Source organism: Salvelinus alpinus, chromosome 30 (genome assembly GCF_045679555.1).
Source record: "Salvelinus alpinus chromosome 30, SLU_Salpinus.1, whole genome shotgun sequence".
Lineage (NCBI taxonomy): Eukaryota > Metazoa > Chordata > Actinopteri > Salmoniformes > Salmonidae > Salvelinus > Salvelinus alpinus.
The window spans coordinates 5,431,194-5,444,704 of NC_092115.1; the positions used below are offsets into that span (position 1 = coordinate 5,431,194).

At 44.3% G+C, this 13,511-nt stretch overlaps 1 protein-coding gene and 1 long non-coding RNA gene across 2 annotated transcripts in view; one reads left to right on the forward strand and one right to left on the reverse strand.

Annotated features, from left to right (window-relative positions):
- Nucleotides 1-6,528, forward strand: LOC139560249 (uncharacterized). The gene is made up of 2 exons (XR_011671897.1): nucleotides 1-341; nucleotides 5,195-6,528. It is a non-coding gene; the product is annotated as an uncharacterized lncRNA (long non-coding RNA).
- Nucleotides 2,234-13,511, reverse strand: part of LOC139560248 (uncharacterized) — a 26,344-nt gene continuing 15,066 nt past the window's right edge. The window contains exons 3-6 of the mRNA XM_071376865.1: nucleotides 8,581-9,493; nucleotides 8,143-8,391; nucleotides 7,779-7,953; nucleotides 2,234-7,573 (exon numbers count right to left, since the gene is read on the reverse strand). Coding sequence (XP_071232966.1) covers nucleotides 7,063-7,573; nucleotides 7,779-7,953; nucleotides 8,143-8,391; nucleotides 8,581-9,493 — 1,848 coding nt within the window. The 3' untranslated portion in view covers nucleotides 2,234-7,062. The remainder of the gene's footprint in view (nucleotides 7,574-7,778; nucleotides 7,954-8,142; nucleotides 8,392-8,580; nucleotides 9,494-13,511) is intronic.

Below are 13,511 nucleotides of genomic sequence, written 5' to 3' on the forward strand. Positions count from 1 at the left end.
TTTGGGTTTCGAGAAGTCAATGAGAGACGTTGAAAATTATTCCTTAGTTGTTAATTTTCTCAAAATCTAAAGGCACAACCTAGATTCGAGCATGTTATTACTCAAACCGAATGAAAGTGACAAACTGACAAGTTTTTATTTATTTTCGTAAAAAAAAAAAAATGTATATCGAAGGAGTGCCAGTTCTGTGCAAGATGACCGTTAGTCCCAAGGACGTGTTTCTATACATGAGCGTAACTAGCCAATGTCGCCATGACATCGCCTACAAGCAGGACCGGTCCTGGCCATTCTGACGCCCTTCGCTGACAAAACAATTGCGGCCCCCTACTAGACTAGTCCCAGTAAGAAAAATGACGTTAAAAATACGTCTAAAATACTTTTTTATTTTCCATACGTTGAATCCAGGTTTATTTTCGGTTCTGAATGAAAAGGTGAAAAGACGTTATTTATAGACATATATGTTTGGTTCAAATCAAGGCTGGTCCAAACCTGATAAAAATCGGAACTAAACATAGATGTCTACATCAAAAAAGAAGTCCGGACTGGACAGGACCAAAAAAAAGCTGTCCAAACGGCGTCAGCCCGTCCTCACTGAAATATAGCCTACAGTGTCACATGAAATTACATTTTACGAATGACCATCTATGTGGTAGGTCTACCGTTTGTAAAACACACAAAAAAGACGTCCAAAAGACGTCGGTGTTGGTCCATGCTTACTGGGGTGTAGCCTACCATGTCAGCCCACAATGGGATTGTATGAATGCCCATCCATGTGGCAGGGCCAACATTTGTAAAACAGGCCCCTGCATTGCCTTTATTAGTCCTGATTCCTGTGACTAATCCATTTGGCTATTTAAGCTGTGAATATCAGCTATCCAACTTTATCAGGGGTTATCCTGAGCCTATTTACAATGTGTTTACACAGCGTGAAATCAGAAGTATTTTATTTTTCCCGCTATGATCAGCTTGTCAAAATGTACAGATACATACTTGAAACCACTGATCATGACAATTTAGAAACACGGGATGAATCTCCTGGACAGCAGTTGTGAGTAGCCTGATTGTCTATTTTATTTTGACCTGATTGGGCGCCATTTAGGTTAGGCTATTCTGTCGGAGAAACCTGCATGATGTAAAATGTGTCCGTCTCATCACAATGTCATCCATCTTATCTCCAGCCTGCAAGCTACAGAAAAGGCCACATACTCTTTCTACCTTATCCTATATCTGCTACATGATTTATGTAAGATTTGTTTGGGGGCAGAATATTTGTGTAGCGCCGCAGCGATGCGTCTCTCGAACAGCACTCTTTTTACACATATACATTATTTACATATACATAACTTAAGTCTTTAGTTTTAACGCTTACGGACAGAATGGAACCATTTGACAAAGAAAATAAATATAAACAAGATGGTAGATTATATTTTGTAAGGGGAACACAAAAAGCAAGCAAGGATCTTGGGTTACAAATGAAAAGCATACGGGTCACATCAACGCATCGCCCCTCGTGCTCATTCCCCGTGCTGGGGAATGGACAAGATTAGTATTTAGCATCCCTCCCTGCCTTTGACAAAGTGGTCACTGCTTATCACAGGGTGGCATCAGCGCTCACCTAAAAAGCCCTTAGGCCACATGGTTGAGAGAGAGAAATTGTCCTTGTTTCGGGACAGTGTTATGTTCGTTTTTATGTGTTGTTGGAGGTGCGTCTGTTGGTCAGTTTAGCTCAGAAAAGTGCCTACAAGTGTGATCAGGGGTTTCTTTTGGAAAAGCTTGTTTTAGCCTATCTTGATACTGTACTATCTTTGCTGCTACTTCTACGGAATGTTCCGGCTGCTCTATCAACACCTCTCTTGGTTTCAATTGTTTGCACATTAATTTCAAACATTGGTAAAAGTAATTGGTTAAAGCCAGGGGCGCAACTTTTGGATTTAGAAGTGGGGGGGGACATTCTTTTTTTGATCTAGTCTGATAAACACAACAAACAGCTTACACGACCACCTGGAGGTGTCCTCGTCGTCCTAAAGCCTTGCCCCATTTTGTTTCAATGATAAAACTTGGGGGGGGGGGAGTTGCACCTCTGGTAAAAGCACAACCACAGAAAGGAGAGCTTCATAAAATACCTTGAGGTTGACAGAAAAAGCAATAACACATTTTCACCACTAGATGGCCATGTTGGACTGATGTAGAGAGGGAGGGGGGATGGGAGATCAGTAAAATGTATTAGGCCATCTACATTAGATCCCACTTTATTTATTCATAATTAAACATACATCCAACAGTCAAAACTTAATTTTCACCTCAACTCGACACAAAATCTGACCTATATTCTACCTGAGATTCCATTTCTTGGCACATAGAAATACCTAGATACAATTTCTTAAACTAAAGCTTTATTTTGTGTCACAGATTCATTAAATCTACACTTGCCGTGTCTCATAGGAACATTTCAGAACAACATAATTCTACTACAGCTATAATTATTATTATTTTTAAATAATATCTACATGTTTTTCGATACAAATTATTGCTGTTGTTACATTGAATTTTTTTTGAATAGTTTGATCTAGATATTGGTTTGTATCACCTCATGTTGGTGATCTGAAAGTCAACGGTGTCCACGGCTTTCAGACCTTCTATATATATATATACCAGCGTCCACGTTCTATTGCCATCAACTGTGTAGATCCAGCTACAGTAAAAACCTCGACCCCAAACACATAGGAAAGACAGGGTTCTATCTAAAACGATAACATGACAAGACGTGTCATATCTGTCTCGAGTTCTGTTGAAGAGCTGGGGGCCACTCTGATCACACCCTCTCCTCTGATCTCCCGAGTTCCTCTAGGCCGCACCTTGATCCTAGACGGGGTTTGGGTGCAGGCCAGGCAGCAGGCTGTTAGCCAACCTGCCAGCTTAGTGGAGTCTGCCAATAGCACAGTCAGTGTAGTCAGCTCAGCCATACCCATTGAGACTGTGTCTGTGCCTCGACCTAGGTTGGGCAAAACTAAACATGGCGGTGTTCGCCTTAGCAATCTTATTAGGATAAAGACCTCCTCCATTCCTGCCATCATTGAAAGAGATCGTGATACCTCACATCTCAAAATAGGGTTACTTAATGTTAGATCCCTCACTTCAAAGGCAGTCATAGTCAATGAACTAATCACTGATCATAATCTTGATGTGATTGGCCTGACTGAAACATGGCTTAAGCCTGATGAATTTACTGTGTTAAATGAGGCCTCACCTCCTGGTTACACTAGTGACCATATCCCCCGTGCATCCCGCAAAGGCGGAGGTGTTGCTAACATTTACGATAGCAAATTTCAATTTACAAAAAAAAAAATGGCGTTTTCGTCTTTTGAGCTTCTAGTCATGAAATCTATGCAGCCTACTCAATCACTTTTTATAGCTACTGTTTACAGGCCTCCTGGGCCATATACAGCGTTCCTCTCTGAGTTTCCTGAATTCCTATCAGACCTTGTAGTCATAGCAGATCATATTCTAATTTTTGGTGATTTTAATATTCACATGAAGAAGTCCACAGACCCACTCCAAAAGTCTTTCGGAGCCATTATCGACTCAGTGGGTTTTGTCCAACATGTCTCTGGACCTACTCACTGCCACAGTCATACTCTGGACCTAGTTTTGTCCCATGGAATAAATGTTGTAGATCTTAATGTTTTTCCACATAATCCTGGACTATCGGACCACCATTTTATTACGTTTGCAATCGCAACAAATAATCTGCTCAGACCCCAACCAAGGAGCATCAAAAGTCGTGCTATAAATTCTCAGACAACACAAAAATTCCTTGATGCCCTTCCAGACTCCTTCTGCCTACCCAAGGACGTCTGAGGACAAAAATCAGTTAACCACCTAACTGAGGAACTCAATTTAACCTTGCGCAATACCCTAGATGCAGTTGCACCCCTAAAAACGAAAAAGATTTGTCATAAGAAACTAGCTCCCTGGTATACAGAAAATACCCGAGCTTTGAAGCAAGCTTCCAGGAAATTGGAACGGAAATGGCGCCACACCAAACTGGAAGTCTTCCGACTAGCTTGGAAAGACAGTACCGTGCAGTACCGAAGAGCCCTCACTGCTGCTCGCTCATCCTACTTTTCCAACTTAATCGAGGAAAATAAGAACAATCCAAAATTTCTTTTTGATACTGTTGCGAAACTAACTAAAAAGCAGCATTCCCCAAGAGAGGATGGCTTTCACTTCAGCAGTAATAAATTCATGAACTTCTTTGAGGAAAAGATCATGACCATTAGAAAGCAAATTACGGACTCCTCTTTGAATCTGCGTATTCCTCCAGGGCTTAGCTGTCCTGGATCTGCACAGCTATAAAGCGTTACATGGGCTTGCTCCTACCTATCTTTCCGAGTTGGTCCTGCCGTACATACCAATACGTACGCTACGGTCACAAGACGCAGGCCTCCTAATTGTCCCTAGAATTTCTAAGCAAACAGCGGGAGGCAGGGCTTTCTCCTATAGATCTCAATTTTTATGGAACAGTCTGCCTACCCATGTGAGAGACGCAGACTCGGTCTCAACCTTTAAGTCTTTACTGAAGACTTATCTCTTCAGTAGGTCATATGATTGAGTGTAGCCTGGCCCAGGAGTGTGAAGGTGAACGGAAAGGCTCTGGAGCAACGAACCGCCCTTGCTGTCTCTGCCAGGCCGGTTCCCCTCTCTCCACTGGGATTCTCTGCCTCTAACCCTGTTACAGGGGCTGAGTCACTGGCTTGCTGGTGCTCTTTCATGCCGTCCCTAGGAGGGGTGCGTCACTTGAGTGGGTTGAGTTACTGACGTGATCTTCCTGTCTGGGTTGGCGCCCCCCCTTGGTTTGTGCTGTGGTGGAGACCTTTGTGGGCTATACTCGGCCTTGTCTCAGGATTGTAAGTTGGTGGTTGAGGATTTCCCTCTAGTGGTGCGGGGGCTGTGCTTTGGCAAAGTGGGTGGGGTTATATCCTTCCTATTTGGCCCTGTCCGGGGGTTTCTTCGGATGGGGCCACAGTGTCTCCTGACCGCTCCTGTCTCAGCCTCCAGTATTTATGCTGCAGTAGTTTGTGTCGGGGGGCTAGGGTCAGTTGGTTACCTGGAGTACTTCTCCTGTCTTATCCAGTGTCCTGTGTGAATTTAAGTATGCTCTCTCTAATTCTCTCGTTCTCTCTTTCTCTCTGAGAACCTGAGCCCTAGGACCATACGTCAGGACTACCGGGCATGATGACACCTTGCTGTCCCCAGTCCGCCTGGCCTTGCTGCTATTCCAGTTTCAACTGTTCTGCCTGTGGTTACGGAACCCCTACCTGTCCCAGACCTGCTGTTTTCAACTCTTAATGATCGGCTATGAAAAGCCAACTGAGATTTATTCCTGATTATTATTTGACCATGCTTGTCATTTATGAACATTTTGAAAATCTTGGCTCTCTCTAATTTTCTCCTTCTCTCTTTCTTTCTCTCGGAGGACCTGAGCCCTAGGACCATACGTCGGGACTACCGGCCGTGGTGACTCCTTGCTGTCCCCAGTCCGCCTGGCCTTGCTGCTATTCCAGTTTCAACTGTTCTGCCTGCGGTCATGGAACCCCTACCTGTCCCAGACCTGCTGTTTTCAACTCTTAATGATCGGCTATGAAAAGCCAACTGAGATTTATTCCTGATTATTATTTGACCATGCTTGTCATTTATGAACATTTTGAAAATCTTGGCTCTCTCTAATTTTCTCCTTCTCTCTTTCTTTCTCTCGGAGGACCTGAGCCCTAGGACCATACGTCGGGACTACCGGCCGTGGTGACTCCTTGCTGTCCCCAGTCCGCCTGGCCTTGCTGCTATTCCAGTTTCAACTGTTCTGCCTGCGGTCATGGAACCCCTACCTGTCCCAGACCTGCTGTTTTCAACTCTTAATGATCGGCTATGAAAAGCCAACTGAGATTTATTCCTGATTATTATTTGACCATGCTTGTCATTTATGGAAATTTTGAAAATCTTGGCTCTCTCTAATTTTCTCCTTCTCTCTTTCTTTCTCTCGGAGGACCTGGGCCCTAGGACCATGCGTCGGGACTGCCGCCCGTGGTGACTCCTTGCTGTCCCCAGTCCGCCTGGCCTTGCTGCTATTCCAGTTTCAGCTGTTCTGCCTGCGGTTATGGAACCGCCACCTGTCCCAGACCTGTTGTTTTTCAACTCTTGATGATCGGCTATGAAAAGCCAACTGAAAATTATTCATGATTATTATTTGACCATGCTTGTCACTTATGAACATTTTTGAACATCTTGGCATAGTTCTGTTATAATCTCCACCCGGCACAGCCAGAAGAGGACTGGCCACCCCTCATAGCCTGGTTCCTCTCTAGGTTTCTTCCTAGGTTTTGGCCTTTCTAGGGAGTTTTTCCTAGCCACCGTGCTTCTACACCTGCATTACTAGCTGTTTGGGGTTTTAGGCTGGGTGTCTGTACAGCACTTCGAGATATTAGCTGATGTACGAAGGGCTATATAAAATAAAATTGATTGATTGAAAATTGATTTGAGCACTGTCTATTCCTATTGATATCCGTCTAAATAATAACATGCCAAGGCACAACTATTTAGGGTTCCTCTGTTGAAGAGCTGGGGATTACAGTAGCTAGAGTTCACATAAAGAAGAGCTAAGGTTGACTGTTACTCCCCCTCCTTCTTCTTCTTCTCCCTGAACTACTGCTACTTCCCTTTCCTCTTCCTGGTTCGAGTCGGGCACACGGGAAGTTGCTACAGCCACTGCCTCGAAGGACTCTCCGCCCATGGTTTCCAGTTTGATGTATCGCTTACTGTTCGACCTCTCCAGACGTGGACAGCTGAGCCGCCGGGCCCTGGAGAGGGAGTTGAGTGACAGGCTAGACCCCATCTCCATCATCACCCTGGAGACATGAGTGGGAGGGGGGAATAGTTGGGAGCCCTGTGCCCTGCGTCAACGAGGTTGAGCTCCTCCTGAAGGCATCCTTCAACGAGCCCCTTCTTGAAGCATCCTTCTCTTTAGAGCCCAGACTATAGCCTGCTACCTGTTCTTCCTCGATCCCATTTTCAATAAAATTCTTGACTTTTATGATCTCTTCCTCCAAGCACCCCTCTGTCACCTCTCTCTCGGTCTGTCCCCCTTCCTCCTCCACCAAGCACCATTCTGTCTCCTCGCTCTCGGGTCTGTCCCCCCTCCTCCACCAAGCACCCCTCTGTTTCCTTTCTCTCGGTCTGTCCCCCCTCCTCCTCCACCAAGCACCCCTCTGTCTCCACTCTCTCGGCCTGTACCCCCTTCTCCTCCACCTCACAGCTGTTCAGTTTGATGACAGGGAGCTTGAAAGCTTTGACAGATGAAGAGACGATGGAGCCTATACCCTCCCACTGTCTGGGGTACGAGGCCTGATCTGAGTCCCACTGCCTGGGGAGCGAGGCCTGCTCTGAGTCCCACTGCCTGGGGTACGAGGCCTGCTCTGAGTCCCACTGCCTGGGGAGCGAGGCCTGCTCTGAGTCCCACTGCCTGGGGAGCGAGGCCTGCTCTGAGTCCCAGTGTCTCGGGTAGGGCACCTGCTCCGAACACCTGATTAGATAAGATTAGAAAACGTAAATGTAATTTATTTTGCAACACATACAATGTACGCTTGTTCAACCATCCTTATCATGCGAGGTCACATTCTATTTTTCTACACGTATCTAGAGAACCAGACAGTGATCTGGTGTGATCAGGACTGTCAAACGAGGCTATAGAAACTGTATCACATACTGTAGACAAAAATGTACAGTACCTACGCTTTTGGTCCCTGGAGATACTGTAGACAGTGTCTGTGAATGTCTGGTTGTCTCTAGACCAGCTACGCTGCCTCTCAGTCATCGATGGTCGTCTGGACTGCTGCTCTGTGCTGACGGACTCCCCCTGGTGGCCGGACTCGGTATTGGAAAGCCAGGAGCCACACCCAAGCTCTAGCATTCCACCGGGGTTGAAAGACCCTGAGTATACAGTGGGAAGAAAAGGTATGTGAACCCTTTGGAATTACCTGGATTTCTGCATAAATTGGTCATAAAATTGAAGATCAGATCAAATTTATGCAGAAATCCAGGTAGTTCCAAAGGGTTCACATACTTTTTCTTGCCGCCGTACATCAACACTACCTCTGGACTGTACGTAGTCGACCAGTCCGTTACTCGGCGAGTAGTCCTTGGTCCGTGTGCTGTGGAGGTCGATGACCGTGGAGTAGATATCTCTGAGGTTGATGACTTTGGTCTTCTTGTCTCTGTTCTCGTGAAGCACGGCGTTTGCGCAGATGAAGATAAATATGCCTATCCCCATGACTAAAGGCCCAAACACCTTCAGGTTGTCTGAGTACAGATAGTTGTCCAAGAACTCGGAGAGCAACCCACCTGAAGGATGGGAAAGAAGATGGAGGAGGGGGGAGAAAACTGACTAACCCTTTTTTAACCAGGTCAGTCATTACAATAATGACCTGACCAAGATGAGAGCGAGACGCCTAAGCAAAGCAGACAGAATGAACAACATGATGAATGTTGTGTCTTGTAAAGTAAAAATATCTTAGTAAAAAAATAACCCACCTGAAGGTATAGGAGGGGTAGATACCGATACAAGTACACTAGCATTAACAGGTACAAGTACAGGTAAACTTCCATTGACAACAACACTTGTCTGGTTCATAAACTCGACACTCGTCTGGTTGGTCAAGTCCCCAACAGTCTGGTTGGTCAAGTCCCCAACAGTCTGGTTGGTCAACTCCCCAACAGTCTGGTTGGTCAAAAACTCCCCAACAGTCTGGTTGGTCAACTCCCCAACAGTCTGGTTGGTCAAAAACTCCCCAACAGTCTGGTTGGTCAACTCCCCAACAGTCTGGTTTGTCAAAAACTCCCCAACAGTCTGGTTGGTCAACTCCCCAACAGTCTGGTTGGTCAGCTCCTCTCCAACAGTCTGGTTGGTCAGCTCCTCCCCAACAGTCTGGTTGGTCAAAAACTCCCCAACAGTCTGGTTGGTCAAAAACTCCCCAACAGTCTGGTTGGTCAACTCCCCAACAGTCTGATTGGTCAACTCCCCAACAGTCTGGTTGGTCAACTCCCCAACAGTCTGGTTGGTCAACTCCCCAACAGTCTGGTTGGTCAACTCCCCAACAGTCTGGTTGGTCAAAAACTCCCCAACAGTCTGGTTGGTCAACTCCCCAATAGTCTGTTTGGTCAACTCCCCAACAGTCTGTTTGGTCAACTCCCCAACAGTTTGGTTGGCTGTGTTGTTGTCCTTATTATTGTTCCAGGTGACAGACACCAGGCGGCTCTTGGAGTAGCTCATCCTGCCGTTGTCTCTCCGCTCCTCCGCTGGTGATACCCTGGATGCATACCCCTGGCTGTGGCCTTCATGTGGCCAGTAGCCCAGTACAGCCATGGCTATCCCGACCATCAACACCACCACTCCCACCGTGGCCACCAGCCCAGGCGGGGAACACAGGTTGAGTTTCCCCTTCACCTGGATTCATAAGGAGACAGACATGACATCATTATAATAGAGTTCAGGAATGTATTTTCTAGGATAAACATAGATACATTTTAACACAGACTCTAGAGCTGTGTTTTGCATGCTCATGCTAACCGTACTATTTGTGACGTGAATTGAGTTATGTAGTACGTTTATTTGTCACAGTATGGATATAGTTTAGTAAGCCAAAAGTTCCCGGATGTCGTACTAAATTTGCCAAAATATGAAGTATACAAGCAGTGGACACTATTTCCATGCTTTTAGGGCCCATAATGCAATTCTTCAGAAAACGGCGGAAAATATGCAGCCGAAGTCCGACGAGAAGCGGATACAAATTCATTGCTTTAATTAATTATGACAAATGTTAAGAAAATGTTGAGCAATGTAATGAAGTAATGACATTTCAAATAAGTTACGTTAGACGTTATGTTGGCTGACAATTTGTTAGCTACGCTGTCCTTATGAACCACATATCATTACAGCAGTATGTACCGGTATGTTAGCTACTCTGTCCTTACGAACTTCATAGCATTACAGCAGTATGTACCGGTATGTTAGCTACTCTGTCCTTACTAAATAGCATTACAGCAGTATGTACCGGTATGTTAGCTACTCTGTCCTTACGAACTTCATAGCATTACAGCAGTATGTACCGGTATGTTAGCTACTCTGTCCTTACGAACTTCATAGCATTACAGCAGTATGTACCGGTATGTTAGCTACTCTATCCTTATGAACCGCATAGCATATCATTACAGCAGTATGTACCGGTATGTTAGCTACTCTGTCCTTATGAACCACATAGCATATCATTACAGCAGTATGTACCGGTATGTTAGCTACGCTGTCCTTATGAACCACACAGCATATCATTACAGCAGTATGTACCGGTATGTTAGCTACTCTGTCCTTACGAACCTCATAGCATTACAGCAGTATGTACCAGTATGTTAGCTACTCTGTCCTTACGAACCACATATCATTACAGCAGTATGTACCAGTATGTTAGGTACTCTGTCCTTACGAACCTCATATCATTACAGCAGTATGTACCAGTATGTTAGGTACTCTGTCCTTACGAACCTCATATCATTACAGCAGTATGTACCGGTATGTTAGCTACTCTGTCCTTATGAACCACATATCATTACAGCAGTATGTACCAGTATGTTAGCTACTCTGTCCTTATGAACCACATATCATTACAGCAGTATGTACCGGTATGTTAGCTACTCTGTCCTTACGAACCACATATCATTACAGCAGTATGTACCGGTATGTTAGCTACTCTGTCCTTATGAACCACATATCATTACAGCAGTATGTACCAGTATGTTAGGTACTCTGTCCTTACGAACCTCATATCATTACAGCAGTATGTACCGGTATGTTAGCTACACTATCCTTACGAACCACATATCATTACAGCAGTATGTACCGGTATGTTAGCTACGCTGTCCTTACGAACCTCATATCATTACAGCAGTATGTACCAGTATGTTAGCTACTCTGTCCTTACGAACCTCATATCATTACAGCAGTATGTACCAGTATGTTAGCTACTCTGTCCTTCCGAACCACATATCATTACAGCAGTATGTACCAGGTATGTTAGCTACTCTGTCCTTACGAACCTCATATCATTACAGCAGTATGTACCAGGTATGTTAGCTACTCTATCCTTACGAACCACATATCATTACAGCAGTATGTACCAGGTATGTTAGCTACTCTGTCCTTACGAACCACATATCATTACAGCAGTATGTACCGGTATGTTAGCTACTCTGTCCTTACGAACCACATATCATTACAGCAGTATGTACCGGTATGTTAGCTACTCTGTCCTTACTAACCATATAGCATTAGTATGTACCGGTATGTTAGCTACTCTGTCCTTATGAACCACATATCATTACAGCAGTATGTACCGGTATGTTAGCTACTCTGTCCTTATGAACCACATATCATTACAGCAGTATGTGCCGGTATGTTAGCTACGCTGTCCTTATGAACCACACAGCATATCATTACAGCAGTATGTACCGGTATGTTAGCTACTCTGTCCTTATGAACCACATATCAATACAGCAGTATGTGCCGGTATGTTAACTACACTGTCCTTATGAACCACATATCATTACAGCAGTATGTGCCGGTATGTTAACTACACTGTCCTTATGAACCACATAGCATATCATTACAGCAGTATGTACCGGTATGTTAGCTACACTGTCCTTATGAACCACACAGCATATCATTACAGCAGTATGTACCGGTATGTTAGCTACTCTGTCCTTATGAACCACATATCATTACAGCAGTATGTGCCGGTATGTTAACTACACTGTCCTTATGAACCACATATCATTACAGCAGTATGTGCCGGTATGTTAACTACACTGTCCTTATGAACCACATAGCATATCATTACAGCAGTATGTACCGGTATGTTAGCTACTCTGTCCTTATGAACCACACAGCATATCATTACAGCAGTATGTACCGGTATGTTAGCTACTCTGTCCTTATGAACCACATATCAATACAGCAGTATGTACCAGTATGTTAGCTACTCTGTCCTTATGAACCACACAGCATATCATTACAGCAGTATGTACCGGTATGTTAGCTACACTGTCCTTACGAACCGCATATCATTACAGCAGTATGTACCGGTATGTTAGCTACTCTGTCCTTATGAACCACATATCATTACAGCAGTATGTACCGGTATGTTAGCTACTCTGTCCTTACGAACCACATATCATTACAGCAGTATGTACCAGTATGTTAGCTACACTGTCCTTACGAACCTCATATCATTACAGCAGTATGTACCGGTATGTTAGCTACTCTGTCCTTACGAACCTCATATCATTACAGCAGTATGTACCGGTATGTTAGCTACGCTGTCCTTACGAACCTCATATAATTACAGCAGTATGTACCGGTATGTTAGCTACGCTGTCCTTATGAACCACATATCATTACAGCAGTATGTACCAGTATGTTAGCTACGCTGTCCTTATGAACCTCATATCATTACAGCAGTATGTACCGGTATGTTAGCTACTCTGTCCTTATGAACCTCATATCATTACAGCAGTATGTACCGGTATGTTAGCTACGCTGTCCTTATGAACCTCATATCATTACAGCAGTATGTACCAGTATGTTAGCTACTCTGTCCTTATGAACCACATATCATTACAGCAGTATGTACCGGTATGTTAGCTACTCTGTCCTTATGAACCACATATCATTACAGCAGTATGTACCGGTATGTTAGCTACTCTGTCCTTATGAACCGCATAGCATTACAGCAGTATGTACCAGTATGTTAGCTACTCTGTCCTTACGAACCTCATATCATTACAGCAGTATGTACCGGTATGTTAGCTACTCTGTCCTTACGAACCTCATAGCATTACAGCAGTATGTACCAGTATGTTAGCTACTCTGTCCTTACGAACCACATATCATTACAGCAGTATGTACCAGTATGTTAGGTACTCTGTCCTTACGAACCTCATATCATTACAGCAGTATGTACCAGTATGTTAGGTACTCTGTCCTTACGAACCTCATATCATTACAGCAGTATGTACCGGTATGTTAGCTACTCTGTCCTTATGAACCACATATCATTACAGCAGTATGTACCAGTATGTTAGCTACTCTGTCCTTATGAACCACATATCATTACAGCAGTATGTACCGGTATGTTAGCTACTCTGTCCTTACGAACCACATATCATTACAGCAGTATGTACCGGTATGTTAGCTACTCTGTCCTTATGAACCACAATTCATTACAGCAGTATGTACCAGTATGTTAGGTACTCTGTCCTTACGAACCTCATATCATTACAGCAGTATGTACCGGTATGTTAGCTACACTATCCTTACAAACCACATATCATTACAGCAGTATGTACCGGTATGTTAGCTACGCTGTCCTTACGAACCTCATATCATTACAGCAGTATGTACCAGTATGTTAGCT